At 47.2% G+C, this 26,490-nt stretch overlaps 1 protein-coding gene across 1 annotated transcript in view; it reads left to right on the forward strand.

Moving 5' to 3' along the window:
• Window positions 1–22,574, forward strand: part of SMARCA1 (SNF2 related chromatin remodeling ATPase 1) — a 373,846-nt gene extending 351,272 nt beyond the window's left edge. The window contains exons 23-24 of the mRNA XM_082262882.1: window positions 7,394–7,501; window positions 22,408–22,574. Coding sequence (XP_082119008.1) covers window positions 7,394–7,501; window positions 22,408–22,476 — 177 coding nt within the window. The 3' untranslated portion in view covers window positions 22,477–22,574. The remainder of the gene's footprint in view (window positions 1–7,393; window positions 7,502–22,407) is intronic.
• Window positions 22,575–26,490: the final 3,916 nt, after the last annotated feature.

Raw genomic sequence — 26,490 nt, forward strand, 5'->3', positions numbered from 1 at the left:
GTGCTGGGGCTACAGTCTCTGCCTTCTTCTTCTATTTTATGATTTTATTTTCTGAAAATGTCATTTTTTTTCTTTGCATTGCTAGCTGTTTATTTTGTCAGCTTTTAGTTAGTCGGATCTTCGGATGAAGATGGAGTTTGCGGAGCTGGGAATCGGACTGGTCGTCCTGGTTATCCAGGACAGATGATCACATGGAATCCCAGCCCGCCATCGAGCGTTTCGCAGGCTATGTGTTCGCCCTGTCCTCACAAACGACCCATCCCTGTCTTCGGGGATGCAGCCTTGTGAGGTGGCTACCTCACCAGACACATGCACAGTTCGTCCGTGCACTCCTGGTGTCCTGTGTTTTTGGCTGGCGGCACTCCCCTGCCATCTGAGGGTGGGCGGTTTTCCATTTGATGTGAGGCACCCCACGCCATCGGGTACAGGTAAGTACACTCTGTGTGGGGCCTCTGTCTGGGGTCGGCAGTCCTCTGTGTCTGTGGTGTCCCCTATGTCTGTGCGTTTTGGGCTCCCTGATCCCGGTCCCTGGGGGGGTTTTCTATCACAGCCAGTGCGCTGTTGGGTTTCTGGGGCCCCTCTCCTGTGTCACTGAGGTGCTTGGAGATACAGAGTAGCGTGACGACCGCTGCGGGGTTGAATACCGCCGGTCCGCCATTTTAGGTGTGGGCAGCATGTCTGGCTTCACTGTGGGCGCTTGTGCAGTGCATTTTGGCGCCCATCTTGTGTGTGGCAACTATCATTCCGAGCACATGTCGGCGGCCATCTTGCCGAAGCCTCCCATTGCTTTGCATAGGCATCCATGTTTCCTTAGCCTGCAGCCTCTGTTCAGTCTCTGCGGTGACATCACTCCCTTCCTTTACTCTGAAGCGACCGAAGGAGCTGGTAACACACTGCTGGGGCTCTGTCCTGTTGTCCTTTTCTTTTCCTCCATTGTGCATTCTTCTGGCTCAGTTTGTCCCTGCGGGGGGTCTGTGTTCCACAGCCATTGTAGCGGTGTGCTGCGGGGGGCCGCGGCGCTCTTAAAGGGCCAGTACCTCAAAAAAAAAGAAAAAAACTTTTTTTTTGCAATGGAATCTCAGGACAGCAAATTCCCTCCAGCTTTGGTGGGGGATTCAAGTTCTTCTGAATCCTCTACTCTGACTAATCTGGCTGCTGTTGTGGCATCTTTGGTGTCCAAAATGGATGTGCTGATGTCTGAACGGGCTGCTAGAATAAGGCCTAGGATTTATTTTTCTTCTGATTCTGAATGTGACATGGTTGCTGTAGGTAGCGTGCCCCTTTCAGGGTCTCGCTCTTCTCAGGACCCGCAAGAGTCTGAGGGGGAGGCGGAGGTTACAGGGGTGGGTGAATCCCCTCCTGGGAAGCCGGAGGAACGCGCAGCTATGATTTCTGCCATCAAAGAAAGGATGAGCCCAACTTTTGGGACACAAGGGACCCGTAAGACGGCGCAGGTTTTTACCTGCCCCGCTGAGTTTCATCACACTGTGAATGAACAATGGCGCAATTTGAAACACACCTTCACGGTGCCTAGGAGGTTTCAACTTCTGTATCCTTTTGCGTCTACTACGGTTGCACGCTGGTGTGTGGCTCCTCAAGTGGATCACACCATAGCCAGGTTCAACAAGGCTACTCTGGTTCCTACCGATGATTCTCCGGTATTTAGGGATCCTACGGATAGGAGGCTGGAATCGCTTGCCCGCCACAATTATGTGGTGGCGGGTTCCATGCTCAGGCCTATTTTCGCCTCTGTCATGGCGGCTCAGGCTGTGGCGGACTGGACCAAGGTGCTCAGACGCACACTCGTGGCTGATTCTGCCCCTCCCACTACCGTGGAGATGGTGGACCAGATTTATCAAGGGGTCATGTATTTGTACGATGCGGCCTTAAATGAGGCCCTTTTGGCTGCGTGCCTGTCCAGTGTTGCGGTGCTTAGCCATCGGCTGATCTGGTTGAAGAGCTGGTCGGCTGACCAGAAATCTAGGTAGACGGTGGCTGACATTCCCTACGCGGGGTCTCACCTTTTTGGGGAATCCCTGGATGAATTGGTTAAGGGAGTCACTGTGGGCAAGAGCACTCTACTACCCCAGAATCCTAAGGGCAAGTTTTTCCGCGGCAAGCGGGGTCCCGCCTTTAAACCTAATCAGGGTTCCTTTCGTGCCTTCAAGTCACAGTACAAGGGGAAACCCTTCAAGGGCCAGGGTGGCCAGAGAAAGCCCTGGGCCGGCAAACAAAAATCCGGTCAAGCTGGTGCGGCAGCCCAGTCCGCCTCTGCCTGAAGGGGCGCCCTCACCCATTTCAGGGGTGGGGGGATGTTTGCATGGTTTCCTCCAACCTTGGCTGCTCTGAGTTCAGGACAGGTGGGTTCAGGAAATTGTTCGATCAGGGTACAAGATCGAATTTCTTTCACGGCCGGCGGACAGATTCTTTCCCTCAAATCTTCATTTGACCCCAGGGCGGTTACAGGACCTGCATCAAGCGGTGCAGGATCTCCTCGCTCAGGGGGTGATCGTCCCGGTGCCTCATCTGGACAGGTTTCGGGGGTTATACTCGAATCTGTTAACTATGCCCAGAAAGGAGGGCAAAGTGCGTCCGATTCTGGACTTAAAAGCTCTAAACCGCTTCATGCGCGTTCGAAAATTCGACATGGAATCGCTCCGCTCGGTGGTAGCCTCTCTGAGCCCAGGAGAATTCCTGGCCTCTATCGACCTAAAGGATGCGTATCTACACATCCCCATATTCGAGGGTCATCAGAGGTACCTCCGATTCACTGTCGCGGAGAAACACTATCAGTTTGTGGCGTTACTTTTCGGTCTCGCTTTGGCTCAAAGGGTCTTTACCAAAGTGCTGGCTCCTGTTCTGGGGCTGCTGGGGGCGCAGGGCATTGCGGTCTTGGGTTATCTGGACGATCTCCTGTTAAGATTGAGTGCCAGTCAGAGCCTGCTGCACGATCTGTCCACTACGGTCCAGACGCTCCAGGAGTCCGGTTGGACGATCAACGATCAGAAGTCGACCTTGTCTTCTTCAGTTTGTCTCCCGTATTTGGAAATGGTTCTGGACTCTGCTCAAGCGAAGGTGTTCTTACCGGAGGCCAAGCTCCAGACCCTGCAGTCCGAGGTCAGGTCCCTCAGGGACAACGAATCCTCGTCACTCAGGACCTGTATGCGGTCTCTGGGGTTGATGGTATCGGCCTTCGAGGCGATACCATTTGCTCAGTTTCACAAGCGATCTCTCCAAGCGGAGATCCTGGCCAGGTGGGACAGACTACCTTAGTCCTTGGACGTGAGGGTGTCTCTGAGTCGCCAAACCAGAATGGATCTCTTGTGGTGGCTTCAGTCCCCGGCTGTGTCGGCAGGAAAATCCTTTCGGCCTTAATATGGACGGTGATTACCACGGATGCCAGCCTGTCGGGCTGGGGTGGCGTCCTGGGCAACTTGTCTGCCCAGGGCACTTGGTTGGAGGAGGAATCCTCCCTTCCGATAAACATATTGGAATTGAGAGCGATCAGGCTGTGCCTGCTCCACTGGTCAGATCATCTTCAGGGCCGTACTGTACGGGTGCAGATGGACAATGCCACTGCGGTGGCGTTCATCAACCACCAAGGGGGCACCAGGAGTGCCTGGGCGGCCCAGGAAGTGACCAGTATTCTGTCTTGGGCCAAGACTCATGTCCCGGCGATATCGGCAGTTCACATTCCGGGTGTGGAGAATTGGCAGGCCGATTATCTGAGCCGCCAGACCCTGAACCAGGGGGAAATGTCCCTGCGCCCGGAGGTATTTCAAATGCTGTGTGCGAAGTGGGGATCCCCGGATGTGGATCTGTTCGCGTCTCGGCTAAACCACAAGGTGGAAAGGTTCATGGCAAGAACGTGCAGACACCTCTGGCAGACGCCTCGGATGTGCTGGTGGTGCCTTGGCATCAGTATCTTCTGATCTATGCCTTTCCTCCGATTCAGTTCTTGTCCAGGTTCCTTCGCAGGTTGGCCTCGGAACCGACATTGGTGATTCTGGTGGCGCCGGACTGGCCACGCCGGTCCTGGTATGCGGACATCGGTTACCTGGCCGTCGAGCCTCCTTGGCGGCTGCCAATGCGAGAAGATCTACTGTCTCAGGACCGATCTTCCATCCTGCTTTACAGTCGCTGGCTTTAACGGCATGGCTGTTGAAAGCCAGGTCCTGAGAGACAGGGGTCTCTCCTCAGAGTTCATTCCTACTTTAATCAAGGCTAGAAAAGCCTCGTCTGGTAAGATTTATAACCGTACATGGAAAGCTTATTTTGCCTGGTGTGAGTCCAGGGGTTTCTCTCCTCGTTCATATTTGGTGGCGAGAGTGTTGGCTTTCCTCCCAATCTGGTGTGGACCAGCGCCTTGCGTTGGCAACGTTTAAGGGCCAGGTTTCTGCACTGGCTGTTCTTTTTCAGCGCCCTGTGGCGTCTAATTCTTTGATTCACACCTTTATTCAAGGTGTTGGTCACTTGGCCCCTCCTAGAAGGGAGCCTCTGCCTCCATGGGACTTGAACTTGGTTCTGTCCATGTTACAACGTTCCCCATTTGAAAACATCAGGGAAATTTCATTACCTCTGCTATCTAAAAAGGTTGCCTTTCTGGTAGCGATCACTTCTGCTCGCAGAGTGTCGGATTTGTCGACCCTGTCTTGCCGCTCACCTTACCTGGTGGTTCATAGGGATAAGGTGGTCTTGCGACCTAACCCGTCCTTTCTTCCAAAGGTGGTTTCGGATTTTCACCTCAATGAGGACATTGTCTTAACTTCGCTCTGTGCGAATCCTAAGCATCCTAAAGAGATTGCGTTGCATTCTTTGGATGTTGTCAGGGCGATCAGGGTTTACTTGTCGTCGACTGAATCCTTTCGAAAATCGGATTCTCTCTTTGTCCTTCCTGAGGGACCTCGGAAGGGTTTGGCTGCGTCTGCGGCGACCATTGCAAAATGGATCAGACAGACAATTGTTCAGGCCTATTCGTTGAGGGAACGGGTACCACCCTTCCCTGTCAAGGCGCACTCTACCAGGTCGGTGAGTGCGTCCTGGACTTTCTGGCATCAAGCCTCAGTGGCCCAGGTGTGCAAGGCTGCAACTTGGTCATCAGTGCACACCTTTTCCAAATTCTACAAAATTTATGTTCTGGCATCAGCTGATGCCTCCTTCGGCCGCAAAGTTCTCTGTGCGGCAGTCCAGTAGGGGACCCGGGTTTTTTTGTGGGTCCCTGGCTGTTGGGGTTGTTTACCTCTTGGTTATTTGCTTTCCTGGGTTGTTGCTCCTGTTGAGCCTTTTTTGTTACCCAGAGGGTTACCTTTCTGTTCATGTAAGGTTCCTTTCTCTGATATGGGTACTGCGTTGCCTTTTCTGATGGTTGCGTTTCCCTCCCCTCATGTCTACACTGCTTTGGGACATCCCCATTGGTGAAGACTGTATGAGTGGGCGGCGACTGTCGGGGGATGTAAGAGAAAACTGAATTTTTGTAAAATCTTACCGTAAAATTCCTTTCTCTGAGTCCTCCGACAGTCGCCGCCCCTCTTTTGGGGTTCTTATACACTTAACTGCTTTGATACCAAACTGAGTTGAGATGGCTATTGCAGGAGGGGTATTGGACCAGTTGGACAGCCCCCATGGGTGTGTCTATGTAAATGCTTTTGTTTTAACAAGTCTTTTGCCTAGCTACTCCTAAGGAGAGGAAGTCAATACCCCATTGGTGAAGACTGTATGAGTGGGCGGCGACTGTCGGAGGACTCAGAGAAAGGAATTTTACGGTAAGATTTTCCAAAAATTCTGTTTTTTTAAATTTCCCTTCCATTCGATTGGAAGTTAATTATTGAAATATTTTAGGCATACTTAGATTTCCTGGCTACGGTTACCATCAGCATAAATTTTAGTCTAGGAAAATAAATGTGTATTACTCATTTACTGTAGAAAGTGGATAGGGTTACCTAACACAACCTTAAACAATAGTCTCTTCAAATTCTCCTTCCTTTAAGCAAGGGGTCTTCAAACTATGGCCCTCTAGTTGTTCAGGAATTACGATTCCCATCATGCCTAGTCATGTCTGTGAATGTCAGCGTTTTACAATGCCTCATGGGATTTGTAGTTCTGTAACAGTTGTAGGCCCGTAGTTTGAGGATCTCCCTTTAAGCCATCAAAGTGGCATTATCCACATAGATATCACTTTACAGACAAGGGCAATTTCTTGTTATATATTCTGTAGCCAAAAGCTGTGGAACTTTCTTCCCTGTAAAACTTTCTGATTAAATGGTATAAGAGGAAATGAAGCTGGGAGGTAAAAAACTAAAATGTAAAAGTAAAATGATGATAATTTTAATTTACAGCAACTATTTAAGGTGAAAGTAAGAAGTCAGCAGCCACAAGCATAGTGGAGTCTGTAAGAGATTCCCAGCAGTGCATTTGATAGACTTGCTCTGAGCATAATGCACAGAGGCAAGCCTTCAGTGTCACAGAGTGTTGTTGTTTCACAGTATGTAATCCATCAGCTGGGTTTCAAAAGAAATGGTAAAGGTTTCCTCGCTCACATTTCTCTGGACATGAAAGACTCCACACTCTTGACAATCAGATCCAGTTGTATAATAATATCTGAGTCTGTGTGTATGTATTTTACATGTTTGGGAATTTTTTTAAAACAGTTTTCTCTCTGTACCTAAACTGGGTATATATATATATATATATCGTTTTTTTTTTTTTTTTTTTATCTGCAAGGCACAGATAACAACTCTCTAAGTGTATCTGTAGCATTTTTGTTTGTTTCTCTGTTACGCATTTTCCCTCTTCGCTGTCTGGTAAAAGTTTGTCCCCAGTACAAAACATCTAAGCTTACACTAGCAGCAGCCCTTGCTTCACCTCCTAAAAGCAATTTGGATTGCTTTTCAAAGGCATTTGACAGGCGGTGATCACCAGTATTAACCCTGTAAATGCTCCACTACTGCACTGCAACCGTGTGCATTGCATGCGAGTGCAGGGCATTTGTGGTGTGGCCCCATTCACTTGAAGGCACTGGGGATAACTTTTTGTGGCCACGAAGCAAACCATTGTGACCAAAGCACATGTACAACCCTGTATGACTGCCTACGCAGCTTTTGCGGAGTGGAAAGAATGTGGCTCAACTGCCTTTTTTTTTTCACCGACCCAGCCGCAAGTGTTAGCAAAAGTGAGGAGAAATCTTTCTATTAGTGCCACAGATATCAGAAAACCTGACAGGGGTTCTAACCTTTCTCCATTCTATCCAAATTATAAAAAATTATAAAAAAAAGTTTGGTGTATAGATACACATTAACGTGGTCTACTGATATATGCTTTAGTATTTAACTAATATTAACTGAATTATTTATACATACCCACCTGTAGTTTCTGATTTCTTTAATATTGTTGGTAGGAGCTACAGAGACGCTGTAATACGCTCATATCACTGATAGAAAAAGAAAACTTGGAGATAGAAGAAAAAGAAAAAGCAGAGAAAAAGAAGAAAACTGCAAAGACATCGGTAATTATTATTTTTAGACCCAAGAGGTTTTAAGTAAGCAGAATGGGTTCTGGCTGATATGTTAACCTCTATGTTTCTGTTCCTCTTACTGAACTATGTTCAAGGTACTTCAGTGCTTAGCGTGGAACATTTGAGTAATATCTGAACTGGAGAATCATGTTAAATGGTCATAAAGAGCTAGTCTCTCTTGGATGTAGTGGGAACAAGTAAAAAGCAGCTGTGATACACTTGTCACACTATGCAATACCTCTGACCATCACTAGAGGGAGACTCCCTTCACATCTAGCCACAAATGGCAAATACAATTATTACACGCAATCTGGGGCACTCTAAAGGTTGAGGATCAGTCTAGCAATTCATACACACTTCTGGGATTCCTACCCTACAAACTTGAATCATTGTGTTAATCACTCTTTCCACTGCCCCTGCACACCAGACACATATTTTACAACCATTTGCAACCACCTAGCAGTTTGTTCGCTGACTGGTCTTCTAGGCAACCATACACATGCACACATTTCTGTCTGACAGATGTGATAACTTAGGCCTCGTACACGCGATTAGATTATCGAACAAATTTTCATCCGTCTTTTCTTGCATGCTAGTCTCATATTGAAAATGAAGAGGTTACTTTCATACATAAATTCTCATACGACAGAATTCAACTTCAGAAGTGATGCAATGTGTTGAATTGTTTTGTATGTATTCTTTCATTTCCGAGCATGGGTATTCTTGCTCTTACTATTTTTTTCGGACGAAAACTGTACTAATTAAACGAAAATCGGATGTTGTGTTCACGTACGATAACAATTTTATAGCCTGCCCATCCAGTTTTTGTCGTGCGAAAAATCGTTATCGGCTGTCAAAAGCACCATACTAACGATCCGAAAATCGGCAGATCGTTTGTCGGCCGAAATTTTATTTCTCTTTTTCTTATCATGTGTACAGCCTTTAGATGCACTGAGACTAAATCTGCATGCAGTCTACTAACACACCATCTACCTACAGATTAACAAGGACCTTGGATCAAGCATACAGACACTACAATGCAACAATCTCTCTAGGGATATGAGTCTTAACTTAGTTCACAGAAGCCACTTATTATTTTGTAATGTAGTATCCTGAAGGTGGGCAGTGCATATATGTACAAAGGAAAATTACAAAAAACTAAAGGACATACGGTAATTTTGCAATTTGCAATAAAAATGGAGAAAAAATAGAAAAAATAGAAATAAACTTTTACAGAATTTAGCAATCCGTCTTGTTCGGAACTGGCTTCATATGAATACATTTGTCCATATCTCATGCGCCTCATTTTATTGAGATATGGATGTGGGCTGGATTCTAACTGTTGGCCATTCACCCCTGAGATGGCAATTCCCCTGCTAAGAGGAGAGGTTTTATCTTCTGGAGGGGCTATGGGTTGAATCGAACAGCAGATTCTAATCGGTAGGTTGGGGGATTGGATTTCTGACACCAGTGTGTCATTCTGATCGCAACAAGTCCAATCACCGCATGGCTGTTGCAAGCAGGTTCCACACAACTATTTTGTAGATCTCTCAGGAATTCTGTATAACTGATGCACACTATTTTATATGCACATGTAATCCAAAATGTGGATTATCAGTAGGAATTATTTTCATCTCTATGCAACTAATATTTTAGACTTTGTGATAGATAAAATATATTCATCAGATCTTTGACATAAAGTCAATTGTTGGTAGACAGTTCAGAATCTTCTATTCGTACATGCTTCTTCCCCTGTTGGGCTCATAAACGAAACAACTACAGATTCCCTCTGATGCTCAGTGAGGTGACAGTTTGTTTATCCTTATCTATAACTACAAAGATGTGAGAATGTCATTGGCATCTTGGTGCCATTTCTAGTCTACAGGCCACTTCAAAGTCTACTATTGATTACTAGCATTAAAAATTAACGCAGGAGTGAGCTGATATCACTGTGTTTTGCTTACCATTGGAGGGGCCATAGATGTATAGATCCCCTGTTTACAGGTGACGGCCCTTCTGGGAAAGCTACACCCCCTGACATACCTGACATGCCCTAAATGGGCGTTATTTAAATGTCAAGCCCTACACAAAAATGGGTTAGTTAAGCATCAGTTTCCAATATCACAGCAAAGGTGACAGGAGCTAATTGTCATTTCACTAGTTCTGTATTTATTCCCATGTTTAAAGACTACTTGTCCAGCAACAAGAGGGTCCAATACACTTGATCTCTAGGCCTTCCAATTTCTGCAGGGGTAGGTGCTTTTTATGTTTCTCATTGAAGTCCCAGTACAACAGAGTCACTTGTGCAAACTTTGGTGGGTTTGGACAGTTTAGTTGGTAGTGTCCCACTGCTCCGCAGTTATGACAGGCCGTTTGAGCTATTGGCCTCTCAACCCGAACAGACGTAAGGGTGGAATACTGACTATAACCGGGAACAGGCTCTTCAACTTGTCCTTTAACATGGCTCCCTCTTCTCATAAGGTTCCGAATAATTCAGGGTATCTCAAATTTTCAACTTTTCCCTTGGATTTTCAGGTGAATCATCATGGGGTCTAAGGGCTGAACTCCCCTTAATACGTGTTTCAACCGCACTTTATCCACTGTCTAAGTGTCTTTGCCCTTCTTCAGTAACAGCTGATATAATATCTTGTTGAGGCACTACATGTATTCAGACTACTTATCTCTCTTCCTCTGAGAAGTATACCTGAACTGATGCATGTGTTTCAAGGCTTTCCCTGTCCTCTTGGACATGTCTTGAAAGATGCTTAAGTAGTTATAAGGGATGCAATCTTGCTGGCTGAGTTTCAAGTTCTGAATTGCCTCTGAGGCAGGTCTTCTTAAGCTCTCAGTGACCCTCTTCATTTCCTGGGTTTTCGGAATGTACCATTTACCCAGAGCTTGCTCCAACCACTCTCCAAAGCCTCCCTCACTGACAGGTACTATCTAATTTGCTGAAACTTTGCTGAAGCAGCTAGAGAAAAGTCGTATTTTCCAAAGCTCAGCAGTGCTGTAGGTGGAGAACCTACAGTAAGCAGACTAGGGAGGCCAGTATAAAATTTCAGTCACTTGATGCATTTCAAAAGAGATATATTGTAAATAAAGGAAACTTTAAAACTAACCTGCCAGAACAAGTTTAGTATTTTTAATTTGTAAAACATCTTATTATCAAGTGGGAAATTTTGAATAATATCATTTGTGAGGACTTTTTTCCCTCAGAATGCCAACATTGCATGAGGTAAGAATAATTTCTTTCTCACTCATTGAGGTTCAGAGGACCAGATTCAGAGACATTTAGATTATTCTTCCACCTACATGAGGACTTGGACATTGGCAGAAATGCAACACAGTGACCAGCCTGGTATAACCCCACACCCAGAATGCCTTTGCTACTGTTCTATAAAGATGGATGCCTTTTCTCTAAAAAAAAGTTTAACCATTTTTGCTAGCCATTTTTTTATTTATCTCAAGATTATTTTTTCTTACAGCTGGTCCGCTTAAGCAGCTATCCAGATTGGTGCATTATTATTATTATACAGGATTTATATAGCGCCAACAGTTTACGCAGTGCTTTACAATATAAAAGGGAGATAATACAGATAAAATACAAGAGGATTAGGAGGGCCCTCTCAGAAGAGCTTACAATATAAGGGTGGGTCAGGTGTTACAAAAGGTTGTTACTGTGGGGAATAAGATGGTGGATGAGGTCAAAGATTAAATGGAGGTGTGATAGGCTTCCCTGAAGAGATGAGTTTTCAGGGATAACCTGAAGGCAGCTAGAGAAGGAGATAGCCGGACAGGTTGAGGTAGAGCATTCCAGAGGATGGGAGAGGCTCTGGAGAAGTCCTGGAGACGAGCATGGGAGGAAGAGACACAGGAGCTTGAGAGTAGGAGGTCTTGAGAGGAGTGGAGAGGACGGTTTGGGTGATATTTGGAGACAAGATTGGTGATGTACCTCATAGCAGAGTTGTGAATAGCTTTGTATGCTGTGGTTAATATTTTGAATTTAATTTGCTTGGCAATCAGGAGCCAGTGTAAGGATTGGCGGAGAGGGGTGACAGACACTGAGCAGTTGGTAAGGTGGATAAGCTTGGCAGCAGCATTCATCATAGACTGAAGAGGGGATAGCCTATGGAGAGGTAGGCCTATGAAACAGAAGTTGCAATAGTCAAGGCGAGAGATAACAAGGGAGTGAATGAGTAGCTTGATGGTTTCAGTTATTAAAAGGGGGTGAATTTTAGAGATGTTTAGAAGGTGAAGTCTACAAGCTCTTGACAACGATTGGATTTGGAGCTGAAAGGACAGGTCAGAGTCTAGGATTACACTTAGTACCATGGCATGAGGGGAGGGATTGATGGTTGCATTACTGATTTTGATGGAAAAGTCATTGAGGGGAGCACGGGTGCAGGGGGGGGGGGGGACATTACCAGCTCAGTTTTAGAGAGATTTCGTTTGAGGAAGGGGTGCGACATCCATGCTGATATGTTAGTAAGTAAGTTAGTAATGCGAGAGGAGACTGAAGGAGTAGGATGAGGAGTAGACAGATAGATTTGGGTGTCATCGGCGTATAGATGGTTTTGGAAGCCGTGGGCTGTTATCAAGTGACCAAGGGAGGCGGTGTAGATAGAGAAGAGAAGGGGAGAAGAACAGAGCCTTAAGGGAACCCCCACAGAAAGGGGCAATGGAGAGGAGGAGACAGAGTTGGAGGTAACACTGAAGGAGCGCTGTGATAGGTAGGAGGAGAACCAAGATAGAGCAGAATCTTGGAGGCCAAGGGAAAGGAGTTTATTAAGAAGTAGCGGGTGGTCAACAATATCATAGGCCGCAGAGAGGTCAAGTAATGGGAATATGGAGTAGTGGCCATTGGTTTTAGCAGTTAGTAAATCATTAGTGAGTTTTAGTACGGCCGTTTCTGTGGAGTGCTGCAAGCGAAAGCCAGACTGTAAGGGATCAAGAAGGGTTTTTTTTTACTGAGGTAGGAGCTAAGACCGTTGTAGACTAAGCGTTCTAGATGTTTTGAGGTGAATGGGAGCAGTGAGATGGGTCTTAAGTTGTTCAGGTTGGTGGGGTCCAGTGAGGGCTTTTTAAGTATGGGGGTGACCTGTGCATGCTTTAGAGGGGAGGGGAAGGTGCCACTAGAGAGGGAGAGATTGAAGATGTGAGTAAGGGAGCATAGGATAGAATAAGAGAGTGACCGTAGTAGTTGTAAGGGAACAGAATCCAAGGAACAATTGGTTAGGTGGGCATCTGAGAAAATTTTTGCAACCTCTAAGCAGTAGCCAGTTCAAAAGAGGAGAGTGTTGACACTGCTGTTAGGCAAGGTATGTTGAGTGGGGAAGATGTATGCACAGTGGAGGTGTCCTCGCGTATTACATCAATCTGGTCTTTTGAAGTGATTGGCAATCTCTTGAGAAGGGAGTGAGTTAGTGGGTAGAAGGGGTGGGGGACGAAGCAGAGAGTTAAAGGTTGAGAAGAGCCGATGGGGACTGGATGACAAGGTTTTAATGAGAGAGACAAAGTAGGTTTGTTTGGCAGCATTGAGGCAGGAATTGTATTTTAGGAGGGCAGATTTATATAGGGTGAAGTCCTGCAGGCATTTGGTTTTACACCACAGTCGTTCAAGAGCACGGCAATGTCTCTTGAGATTTCTACTGTTGTCAGTTTGCCAGGGTTGCAATGGTCAGGGCTTGATTCTGCGTGTAGTTAGAGGAGCAAGTGCGTTCAGTGATGATGAGCGTGAATTGTTGTAAACAGAGGTGGCCAGGTCAGGACAGGGGAGAGATTATGTCATATAGATGGTCAGTAGCAGAAAAGAGAAAGAAGGGTTAAAGTCACGAAGGTTCCTACCAGTAATTGCTGCTTGGAGGGATGGGTGATTGGAGGCAAGGATACAGTGAAACTGATGAGGTTGTGATCAGAGACAGGAAAGGGGGTGTTGGTGAGGTTGCCAGGAGTGCAGAGATGGGAGAATACAAGGTTGAAGGTATTACCATTGGAGTGAGTGGAAGCATGTCCATTGAGTTAGGTCAAAAGATAAGGTGAAGTTGAGTTGTAGCTGGGCTGTTAACTTTGAAAGGGATGTTGAAGTCACCAAGAATGATAGTGGGTATTTTAGGGGAGAGAAAGTAGGGTTGCCACCAGGCAGGGAAGTCATCAAAAAATCTATGATTCCTACCTCTTGCTAAAAGTTAGAAAGTCCACTTCCTGAAAGGTCTGCCATCGCCCATAAAAGAAAAGAAGCTTTCACCCCAGATCATTTTTTTGTGTGGCATATTCTGACCCTTTTTACAATGAAAGTAGAACTATAGGCAAAACTTTTTTTTCATTTTGGATAGAGTAAGGGAACCGTTGTTGTTTTATTTTTTGCCATCTGTGCCCTGTCAGGTGTTCTAATCCCTCTTCAGTCAATCAAAAACTAAAAAAAAGGTTTTGCCTTTAGTTAAGCTTTAAGTCTGAACCAATATTTGGCCCTGAGTACAATCAAGTATCAAATTTTGGCACTTTCTATCTTGTTCCAGTGACTGCTATCTTTCCATTCTTTGATTTAGACTTTTGTACAGGGTGTGCCTCATGTGGTTTCCCCTGTATGTTTACCCATCCATGGGGGAAGGTTGTTTTATTGCCATCACCTTTGTGATGCACTTGTGTGAACTCGCAGCCTTGAGAAATCTTTCTTTCGTTCATTGACGGACACAGCTCCTGATATTCATAACCATTGGGTTATACTGCCCTCTACAGGAGTAGGACACTAGGCAGAAAAGAATTCTGGCTACACCCATGGGCAGTCCCAGGGAGTATACTCCCTCTCTCTGCTATAGCCACTCAGGTCCTTACACCTGACTAGGTAGAAAAAAACGATTTCCTTGCTGGGATCGTTGGTTCTGGCAACATTTTTTAGATAGAAAATGTTTTTCTCTTTGATTTTTTTCTGTGAGGTCTACAATTCACTGCCGGACTGGGCGATGAGCTGGATAATCTAGATCCAGTGGTCACCCCAGACTGGCCGTCACGCGCGCGCAGACCTAAGCTTTGCACTAGGTCGGCCGCGACATAGCCCCACTGGACGAGGCCTGGCCTTCGAGTTAAACGCCTCGTGAGGTCGCATATGACTGGGTCTCGACCCGAGTCGCAGCGTTCCTCCTGCCGACAGCCCCCATTTCAATGGGGAGGTGTTCTGTCTGGAGCGGTGCCCGCCTGGTTCCTGGTATGGTGAGTAGCTGTCCCCCCTCTTCCCCTGGAGGGTTTTGGGATGGACGTGGGCTCCTCAGATCCCTGGATTCCCCTTCTTCCCACAGGCACCCCCCTTTACCAAGTCCCTTCATGCTGGGGCTATTTGGGTGGTCTGGCCACTTTCCTGGGGTGAGGAGGGGGGTTGTACCTTGTAGGGGCTCCTACCAGGGCCCCCCGTCCTGCCTGGATCTGTCCTTAAGGCCTGGGTCCCTGTAAGCCTTGTGGGGCTGCCATTTTGTTGTAGCCTGTGTGTTTCTATACACGGCGGCCATGTTTGTGTAGTCCGGTGGCCATTCTCTTGTGGTTGGCCAATATTTTTATTATTTATTTCAGGTACTTATATAGCGCTGTCAATTTACGCAGCGCTTTACATATACATTGCACATTCACATCAGTCCCTGCCCTCAAGGAGCTTACAATCTAAGGTCCCTAACTCACATACACAGTAGGGCCAATTTTATACAGGATCCAATTAACCTACCAGCATGTCTTTGGAGTGTGGGAGGAAACCAGAGTACCCGGAGGAAACCCACGCAGGCACAGGGAGAACATGCAAACTCCAGGCAGGTAGTGTCGTGGATGGGATTCAAACCATCGACCTTCTTGCTGCTAGGTGAAAGTGCTAACCACTACACCACTGTGCGGCGGCAATGACAGTGAAGCCCTGAGGGCGGCGATTTCTGCAGTGGGAGCCCCTCCTCATCCCATGGTGCTAACTTCTGGATCATGTTACTTCCCGATTGCCGCATGTGTAGTGCAGATTCTCCTGGTGGCTGCAGGTGCCTGTCTCTTTGGGTGGTGAGCAATGTTCCCTCTAATTTTTTACTGTGCTGAGCAAATAAAAAAATTTCTGAGCGCCAAACTTTAGACTGAGCAATGGGGGGATGTCAATGCAGAGTGACCAGCGTGCCCCCAATACATTGCAGAGTACCACAGCAATGCCCCAATACATTGCAGAGTGCCCACAGCATTGCCCCCAATCAATGCAGAGATGCCAGCGTCCCCCCCCCCCCCGAATCCCCACTGCTCCATTTAGCTGACAGGAGTGAAGAAAAAACCTAGTAATTCTGGGTATGAAGGTGCAGGTGACATCCCTGGTGATTGGTCTAGTGCCATCCTATGACAGTTTTGACCAATGACTGCTAGCTATTGGCAGAATTTTGCTGCTACTCAAACTATGGGGACTGATGTATGGACTTTAAAAGTGTACAGATCGATAGATGGGAGAAGAGTATTGGAACATCAGATAAGTGCAGTACTTCTGGGTATGGAGGTGCGTGTGACAACCCTGGAGCTTGGCAATCGGCCTAGTGCCCTCCCAGGGGGTGGGGAGACAATTTGCAGCCTTGTGTAAGCTCCAGCCACAGCAGCACATGCTGGCAACAAACTATTTTTGGAAAACCACTGGTGTATTTACCATAGAAAAAAAAAAAAAAAAGCCTTCGCTAATTCCCAAATGTTAAAAAAGGTGATGGGAGCACTGGCTCACCCACCAGTGTAGAAACCGTTTGCAACACCACACAGCAAGTGTGTATAATATACTGAACATAGCAATGCACAGAAATGTTTAATGAACTCTTAGTAAAGAATGCACTGTATAAATATTTTAACCAGTGTCAGATCTTACAGATACCCAAGAACCCTGAGTAAGGAAGTGAGGTTTACCAGAACCTGTAAATAATTTTGCATTGGATATACAGAAGAGGAAACAATGATAAAATCTTCCACCTACGACCCGTGCACTTACCTCACGAGTCGACGAGTCACAGCAGCTTCTCTTTAGTCCCGGCTCCCACGTCCCTACATCTTCTCAGTCCTCCCGCCTCCTCCTCGGACCTCGGCCAATGGCATGGGGGTGGTATGCCTTTCGGCCAATCAGGAAGCGGGAGGACCCGCTCCCTGATTGGCCAGGAGGAGGATCCGTGTGACAATAGCGAATTTTCATTCGCTATTGTAACACAATGGGCGGGCTCTCGCGGCGCACTGCGTGGCTGCGCCGTCTGACATTGTACTGCGCGGGACCGTCATTTAGACTGCGCTGCCGCGCAGGCGCGCAGTTTAAAGGGAACATTGGTGGTGAGTCTGGTGGGGTCCTCTCCCTCTCTGCTGAGGATCGCTTGGTGCTTTGTGCCTGGCCACCGGGTGGTGCTGCCAGCATGGTGGGGGTTGTCCCTTAGCAGTGTTTTACACTTTTTGTGGGGTCCCCCTGGTGACTCATGGAGTCTTTGGAGCACATTTCCCCACCTGATCCCCTCTCTGAGGCTGCGGGGCCCTCAGGGTCCCATCCATCCATGCACTGACGGTGGTCCTGGAGTCCCTTGTGTCCCGGCTTGCGAGCGACTGGCTAGCAAAAAGAACCCCCGCCTTCCCCTGCTTCATCTGTCTCATCAGATCCTGAATCTGATTTGGCCACTGCGGATGTGTTCCACCCTGCTGGGTCTGCAACCACGCCCCTGGAATCCTCAGATAGTGAGGATGATTCCTCCACGCCCTCCGCACATGAAAAGGCACTGGTGAAAGCACTGATTGTATCTGTGCATGAGACCCTGAAGATGAAGGATGCAGCTGAAGCTGCGACGGAGGCACAGGTGTCCTTTGGCACTCACAAGCCATCCAAAGCGGCAAAGGTGTTTCCTTTTCCTGCCTATTTTGACAGAATTGTCCCCGTGGAGTCCCTAAGCACTTTACTAGGCGTTACCCCTATGAGGAGTCCCTCCTTAAGAAGTGGGCTGTTCCACTGGTGGTGGACCCTCCGGTTTCCAGATTAAACAAGGCAACCATGATTCCGATTGAAGAGTCCCCGGCCTTTAAGGATCCGGCTGACCAGAAGCCGGAGGCTGTGGCCCGCAATATGGCACTCTGGCTGGTTCGACAATGAGGCCGGTATTCACCATTGCCCTAGTGTCGCAAACTCTGACTGAGTAGGCTAAGCTCCTACACCGTGACCTTGAGGGGGAACAGCTCCCCCCTGCCTTTTCCGAGCTGGTGGACCAGCTGGTCCAGGGGCTGCAGTTGATCTGTGATGCCTCTTTGGATGCGATTCCCCCAATGGCTCGCCTCTCTGTTTTGGCAGTGATCCTTTGCCGTGTTTTTTGGCTCAAGTGCCGGTCTGCGGATCAGACTTCAAAAAAGGCCTTGACTGATCTTCCTTTTCAAGGAGATCACCTGTTTGGAACTACCCTGGATGACATCATTAAAGGTCTCACAGGGGGGAAGAGTACTTTCTTCCACAGGCTACTAAGGGCAAGGAACCTCGTTGTAGACATGGACCTTCCTTCTCAGCTCATAAGAAGTTTTTTCGGAAGTTTTTTGTATCCAAATGAACCTGTTCTGGCAAATGGAGAGCAGGCTTCTCCAGACCCGCAGACAAGGCACACGTATCGGGGGTGGGGCGACGTCACCAATGGTTTCTGGACCCGCAGACTTTCCGGGTGCAAGACAAGTGGGTCCACTAAGTCATTCGGTCCAGCTACAAGATCGAATTTCGCTCTTGTTGCCAGCAAGGTTTTTTTCCTTCCAACTTGCGCTCGTCCCCAGACTGCTTACAGGGCCTGTTTAGGGGTGGTACAATACCTGTTCCTTCAAGGAGTGATTTTCCCAGTTCCGACCTCTGAACTTTTTCAGGGTTTTTACTCACAGTTGTTCACAGTTCTCAGGAGGGAAGGCAAAGTGTGTCCAATTCTGGACCTCAAGGCGCTAAACCGCTTTGTGCGGGTACAGAAGTTCAGAATGGAGTCCATTTGTACGGTGGTGGTATTCCTGTGTCAGAGGGATTTCCTCGCCTCTATCGATATCAATGATGCCTACCTTTACATTCCAATATGTGCCAGTCACCAGCGTTTTCTCCGCTTTGCTGTGGGGGAGGAGTATTATCAGTTTGTGGCATTACCTTTTGGTCTCGCATCTGCTCCTCGGGTCTTCACAAAAGTGTTAGTCCCGGTGCTAGCTTTGCTATGCCAACGGCGGATCACAGTACTGGGCTACTTGGACAATATCCTTCTATGAGCAGAGTCTTTCTCTGCTCTAGTTGAGAACCTGGAGATCACAATACAAACTTTGCGGGAGTTCGGCTGGATTCTGAATTTTCAGAAGTCTGCTCTGGTTCCGTTGACAAAGCTGGACTATCTGGGCATGCAATTCACCTCCCGCTGTCCAACAAATGGTTATCCCTGCAGACTTGCATGCGGGTGCTGTGCCTGATGGTGTCTACCTTCGAGGCGGTTCCGTTTGCACAGTTCTATACGGTGCCTGCAAAAGGAAATTCTGACCAAATGGAACAAGACTCCGCAGTCTCTGGACAATCAGATCTGGCTGAGTCGAGGCACGAAGAAGTCCCTGATATGGTGGCTTCGTTCTCTGGCGCTTCGGCTGGGCAAATTCTTCCTCCCCTTGTATTTGACAATAGTCACCATGGATGCCAGCCTGTCCGGCTGGGGAGGCATCCTCGGCAAGCATTCTACTCAGGGGATCTGGACGCTGGAAGAGTCCAGACTCCCGACCAATGTCTTGGAACTCTGAGCGATCAGACTGTGTCTGGATTATTGGATGTATCATCTTCAGGTTGTCCAGTGCGCATTCAATCGGACAATGCCACGGCCATGGCTTATGTCAATCACCAAGGGGGCACAAGAAGTGTCCTGGTGGCTCTGGAGGTAGCTGGCATTCTAAGGTGGGCAGAATGATTTTTTCCAGCCCTATCTGCTGTACACATTCCCAGGGTGGAAAATTGGCAGGCAGATTACCTTAGTCGGAAGGCATTAGACCACGGGAAGTGGTCCCTTCACCCGGAGGTGTTTTATCCGCTGTGTCTTTGGTGGGGCAACCCCAAGATGGACCTGTTGGCTTCTCTGCTCAATAGAAAAGTGGGTAGGTTTTTGGCTCGGTCAAGGAATCCGCTGGCGGACGCCACAGACGCGCTGGTGGCCCCATGGGGTTAGTATTGTATGATTTACGCCTTCCTTCCTCTAAAGCTTCTGCCAAGACTTCTACGTAGGATCAAGGCAGAAGGGATTGGGGTCATCTTAGTGGCTCCAGACTGGCCTCGCCAGGCTTGGTACGCCAATCCTGTGCAGGTGGTTTGCAGACGTTCCTTGGCAGCTTCCTATCAGGGAGGATCTGCTGTCCCAAGGACCAATCTTCCATCCTGGTTTACATTCGCTGGCTTTGATGGCTTGGCTGTTGAGCGCCAGGTGCTGAAGGATAGGGGTTTATCTGAGTCGTTGATCCCTACACCGTTGAAAGCTAGGAAATCGATCTCTAGGAAGATCTACCATCGTACATGGAAGACGTACATTGCGTGGTGTGAGTCTCTTGGGATTCTTCCCCGCTCCTTCTCAGTGGCTCGGATCTTGACCTTCTTTCAATGGGGAAGTTGAACAGAAATTGGCCTTGAGTACCATCAAGGGCCTGGCGTCTGCTTTGGCGGTCTTCTCTCAATGACCTTTGGCCACACACTACCTGGTGCGTACCTTTCTTCAGGGTGTCTGACATTTGGTTCCTGCAGTGCGGGCTCCATTGCTGCCTTGGGATCTTAATTTGGTGCTTTCAGTTTTACAGAAGCCTCCCTTTGACAATATTATGGAGATTCCCTTGCTTTTGCTGTCCCAGAAGGTGACCTCCATTTCAGTGACTACCACCTTATCCTGTTCTTCACCTTACTTGGTGATTTACAGGGATAAGGTGGTTCTTTGACCCTGTCCGTCTTTCCTTACAAAGGTTGTCTCTGATTTTTATTTGAATGAAGACATTGTGTTGCCTTCCCTGTGTCCCAGGCCTAAACATCCGAAGGAAATTGCTTGCATGCCTTAAATGTGGTCCAGGCAATTATGGTGTACCAGGCAGCTACGGCGTCTTTCGGGAAGTCAAACTCTCTCTTTGTGCTCATGGATAGACCTCGAAAAGGGTTGTCCGCTTCCTCTGCGACCATTTCCAGATGGATCAAACAGACGGGGGTTCAAGCCTTTTCCATCAGGGGTCAGACTGCTTCTTTCCCTGTCAAGGCGCACTCTACTAGGGTGTTTAGTGCCTCCTGGGCTGTCATTGGGCGTCAGTGAAGTGTGTTTGCAAGGAGGCCACCTGGTCGTCAGTGCACACTTTTACAAAGTTTTATAAAGTGGATGTGTTGGCATCTGCGGATGCTTCTTTTGGCTGCAAGGTTTTTGAGGCATTTTACGAAGACCTGATCCTCTTTGAAGGTGTGTTGTTTTTTCAGGGGTCCAGTTGCTTGGTTGAGCTCCTGTTACCTGGTTGGCTAATGTTTAGCCTTAGGAATTTTTTTGTTGTTCCCACCACTCATGTTTAACACTGCTTTGGGACCTCCCAATGGTTATGAATATCAGGAGCTGTGTCTGTCAATGAACGAAAGAGAAAATGGTATTTTTGACCATAAAATATATTTCTCTGATGTTCGTTGACGGACACAGCACCCACCCCTCTGTGGAGTTACAATTCACCTGACACTGCTTGTAACAAAACTGAGTGGCTATGGCAGAGAGAGGGAGTATACCCACTGTAATTGCCCATGGGTGTAGCCAGAATTATTTTCTGCCTATTGTCCTACTCCTGTAGGGGCAGTATAACCCAATGGTTATGAATATCAGGAGCTGTGTCCGTCAATGAACATCAGAGAAATGGATTTTACAGTAAGTAAAAAATCAAATTTTCTTTGGTCCTATGTCTACACAAAGTAGTGTTGAGACTCAGAGCCTCTTTAATTTGTAAGGTAAGGTTGGCTTTTCATCACAGCCATGACATTGAACTGCCATCTATCTGTCCAGCTCCTGTACATCAGAAGCAGATTGCCCTCTATTGTCTGGATATAGTTTGTGCTACGCAAGCCTACCTCACAGCCACTGCTTCCATTGAAAAGAGAGACTTTCTCTTTGTCATCCCAGTGTTAGGAAGGCTGACTATCTTTTTGTCATACCAGATGGTACCCACAAAGCAGAATCAGCTTCTCACTAAACCATTTCTCAAGATAATACTTCTCAAGATCAGACTAAAGATTATAGGCTTTTAGAATAATCTAAGAATTAGGGTCAACATTTTCCTGTCAAAACACATGTTACTAGATCTGTGTTCATTTCTTGGGCTTTTCCTCATCAGGGAACTGTTTCTCAGATTTGCAAGGCTGACACCAGGTCCTCTGGTTTACCAAATAAATGTTCAGGACTCATCTGTCAGCTTTGGGCGTAATGTCCTCTAAGCAGATCTGTGTTTTTTCTTTTTAGTTAGCCTGTTATTAAATTGTTTGCTTTGTTGCCCATCCCTCAGTTAGACTTCTTTTGGACATCCCATATGTCTTTGAATCTTGTGTCCCTCAATAACCAGGAAAATAGGATTTTTGTACTCCCTGTAAAATACTTTTCTTGGAGTTCATTGAGTGCACCAAGTCCAACCCCTCTATGTTTATAGTTTTGGCACTACATTGTTACAAAACTGGCACATGCTGGGAATGGGAGGTGTTCTACCAGGCTGGTCATTGTGTTTTGTTTTTGCCAGCATCCAAATCCTCCTGTACGCGGCAGTATAACTCAGATGTCCCTGATTCCTACGTTCCAAAAAATATACTTTACAGCGAGTTTTACCTTTAACACTCTCAAATTTGTATTTTAAGTGATTAAATGTGGTGAAAGGAAAAATATGTGACTGTGTTTTAATTTTTTTTCCAGTCTGGTAAAAGAAAAGCGGATGTAGCAGCAGACAGCTCCAGAAAGGATGCAAAGAAAGTGAAATCTTAATCTCATGAAGCTCTTCAAGTTATTGTTACAAAACTGCTGTTATTGTGCATTTGTTAGATAATGGGCCTCATTTATTAGAGTTGTAGACAGATGTTGTTGATGAACACTTGGTTTGGCTAAATTTGAACAAAGTGCTGTTCAGTGCAAGTAAGCACAAAACACTGTAAAGGCTGTGTTTCACATGTTTTGCCTGTAATGTGAATAAATGGATCTCTATAGGAGATTCTGTGTCCAATGAACCACAGAGCAATGCTAGTCAAATGCAACATCAGATCCATCTTCCCCCCCAGCCTAATTAAAAAGAATGTAAAGTCTCGTTCTTTGTGTTTTTTTTTTTTTTAAATAAACATGTTATAAACATGTTATACCTACCTCCTCTGTGCAGTTGGTTTTGCACAGAGAAGCCTGGATCCTCCTCTTCCCGGGTCCCTCTTTGCTGCTCCTAGCCCCTCCCTCCTGTGGAGTGCCCCCACAGCAAGCAGCTTGCTATGGGTGCACCCGAGCCAAGTTGCAGCTCTGTGTGTCCGTTCAGCCATGGAGCTGCAGTTCAGCCCTGCCTCTCTCTCTCCTGATGGCTTAACTGACTTTGATTGACAGCTGTGGGAGCCAATGGCACCGTGGCTCTGTCTCAGCCAATCAGGAGGGAGCGTCCCAGATGGCTGAGGATCTCGTGGACATCGCTGTATAGAGCTGGGGCTAGGGTAAGTATTTGGGGGTTCTGGAGAGGCTGCTACACAGAAGGCTTTTAATCTTAATGCATAGCATGCATTAGGATAAAAAAAAACCTTCTGACTTTACAACTTCTTTAAAGTAAATGGGAATATGCAGGCTTGCATTTAAAGTGGACCTAAAACATAAGCTAAATGCAGGAAAAACGCCCATCCACATAAGCCCTAAAATTGTTTTGAATTGAAACAATATGCTTTGCCCACACCCACCATTTACAGTCAGACTTTCAGATCCCAGCTGTCAGTTGAAAGTTGGGGTTTCTTCCTCAATGCAATACAAATATTGCCTTATATAAGAACTGTCATTTCTCCCGTCTTTGCAAAGAAATAATGGTTCATGTTCCCTAGATCTATAAAAGTAGAAAAGCAACATTCTTAGCAGCCCTGACACAAATTAGAATATGGTAGGGCCTGCTTAGAAATGCATAAGCACAGAGCCCATTTCATTTGTGTTGGGGTCTGCTGTAGGAGAACTGTGCAGTGGACCCTTTCATTTACGAGATAAAACACTTACATAAATAAGGCCCAGTGTCTGAGTCAAAGTTGTCCTTTATTGCAAAAATGTAAATGTGGCCAAATGTGTATATCTTTTCCTTAAATACATGTGATATTATATTTTATGCCCCCTCCAGTATTTACATTAGGTATTTTGTGAATTTCATATATTTCATAATACAGCTGTCCTGGTTTTATGCAAGTGCAGAAGGTTTTGGCTTTTGTATGTTTTATACTGTATGCAGTTGCTTTGAAATAAAAGATCAGTTGGATTTTTTCTCAATGTTTTCTTTAATTCAAGTATAATGCATTTAATAAAGAGTAAGTATCTGGTCACATTGTGACAACGGTTTATCGCATTATACAGTACGTAAAAGGAAATTTAAACACAATAAGGCTCCTAGATGATATCTAGTGAAAATGATGCATAAGGCACTGATTTCTTTCTATTAAGCAACACTTTGCTAAAATATTTCATTATTTCACATTAAAACTCAGTTTAAACCAGCAGTTGAGCAGCTAAATATTTTGTCAATTTTAAACATGCACACTTTACTTAAATATGTGGTTTGCTATGTGAACCGAATAATGATGGAAGGGCATGCATAGCTATCATAAGGCCCTTCAAGATGGGTATGGACTTTTAGGGGAACCCCACACAAAACAATAACAAAATGGCATAGGACCCCCCCCTTAAGATCCATACCAGACTTATCTGAGCATGCAACCTGACTGACTAGGAAAGGAAGGGGCAGCAATATCCTGAATCATACCAGGCTACATGCCCTCAACATGGTAAGGCCAACTTGCCTGGAGGTCCCCTCTCAACAAAGCACCTGGTCCCTATGTTGATGGGAAAAGTCTGCTTCTTCACATCCGTGGGCTAGTGGATAAGGGAGAAAACGTATCAGAATCTGGAAGCCCCCTTTAAAATAAGGCATCCCCATATGTCCAGCCCCCCCCCCACCCCCACCCTTTTTAAATGAGTAAGAGGTACATGGTCTTACATTCCCAAAAAAATACATGCTAATAAACACACACACACTGTATATGAAGTGCTTTACTTACATAAAAAAAGTTTATCTTTCGTTCGACACCGCTCCTGATATTCTGAGCCATTGGGTTATACTGCCCCTTACAGGAGTGGACTCTAGGCAGAAAAAAAAGTCTGGCTACGCCTATGGGCAGTCCCAGGGTATATACTCCCTCTCTCTGCTATAGGTACTTTTTTTCTGCCTCCTTGCTGGGATCTCTTGTCCTGGCAATTTTTTTTTTAGATAGAAAATTTTCTCTTGTGTTTTTCCTGTGAGATCTACAAACAACTGCCGTACTGTGTGACGGACTGGATAATCTAGATCCAGTGGTCACCCCAGTCTGGCCAGCGAGCACGCGCAGACCTCAGTTCCACGCTAGGTCAGCCGCAACATAGCCCCACCAGACAGGGCTGGCCTTCCAGTTAAACACCTTGCGAGGTCGCATACGACTGGGTCTCGGCTCGAGTCGGAGGGTTCCTCCTGGCCGACAGCCCCTCATTTCGATGGCAAGGGGTTTTGTCTAGAGCAGTCCCCACCTGGTTCTTGGTATGGTGGGTAGCTGTCCCCCCTCTTCCCCTGGAAGGTTTTGGGGTGGACATGGGCTCCTCCTTGGGACGGTCGGACCCCCAGGTTCCCCTTCTTCCTGTCAGGCATCCCCCTTTCTCTGTCCCCCCATCCTACCCCCCCTCTACTTATGCTTGGGCTGTGTGGGTGTGCTGGTCCACCTCCTGGGGTGGGGGCAGGGTACTATGCTGGTCATGGGGGTGGGTGGGTGCAGGGCTGGCGACCGGACGATCGGCTGTGCGGGGGGCTTATATCTGGTGGGGGCTCCTGCCAGGCCCCCCCGTCCTGCCTGGGCCTGTCCTTGGGGCCTAGGGAGCCCTCCTGGGTCCCTGGGAGCCTGGTGGTGCCACGCGGGCCGCCATTTTGTTGTAGCCTGTGCTTAACTCACAGCGGTCATGTTTGTGTAGTCCTGTGCCCATTTTGCAGTGGTTTACCATTGGAAATAGCGGCAGCCATGACTGTGGAGCCCTTTGGGTGGCGATTTTGGTGGTGGGAACCCCTCCTCATCCCCTGGTGCTGACCCCTGGATCTTTTCACTTCCTGATCGCGGCACGTTGAGTTCAGATTATCCTGGTGATTTTGGGTGCCTGTTTCTGGTGGGTGTTGAGTATCGTGGGGTACTCTCCCTCTCTGCTGAGGATTGCTTGGTGCCTGGTGACCGGGTGGTGCTGCCAGCACGGTGGGGGTTGTCCCTTTGCAGTGTGTTACATTTTTTGTGGGGTCATTGAGTGCACCAAGTCTAACCCCTCTATGGAGTCTTTGGAGCACATCTCCCCACCTGATTCCCTCTCTGAGGCTGCGGGGCCCTCCGGGTCCCAACCATCCATCGATGCACTGACAGTGGTCCTGGAGTCCTTTTTTTTGTCCTGGGGGGAGGTGGTTTTCCAGCGACGGGCTTGCAAAAAGCGCCCCCCGCCTTCCCCTGCCTCATCTGTCTCATCAGATCCTGAATCTGATTCGGCTGCCACGGACGTGCGTCTCCCTGCTGGGTCTGCGATCAAGCACCTGGAATCCTCAGATAGTGAGAATAAGTCCTCCACATCTGCAACAGCGCACGAAAAGGCGCTGGTGGAAGCACTAATTGTATCTGTGCGTGAGACCTTAAAAATGGAGGATGCAGCTGTGACGGAGGATGCAGCTGCGACGGAGGCGCAGGTTGCCTTTGCACTCACAAGAAATCCAGAGCGGCAAAG

Source organism: Pelophylax lessonae (assembly GCF_965119305.1).
Source record: "Pelophylax lessonae genome assembly, chromosome: 7".
Lineage (NCBI taxonomy): Eukaryota > Metazoa > Chordata > Amphibia > Anura > Ranidae > Pelophylax > Pelophylax lessonae.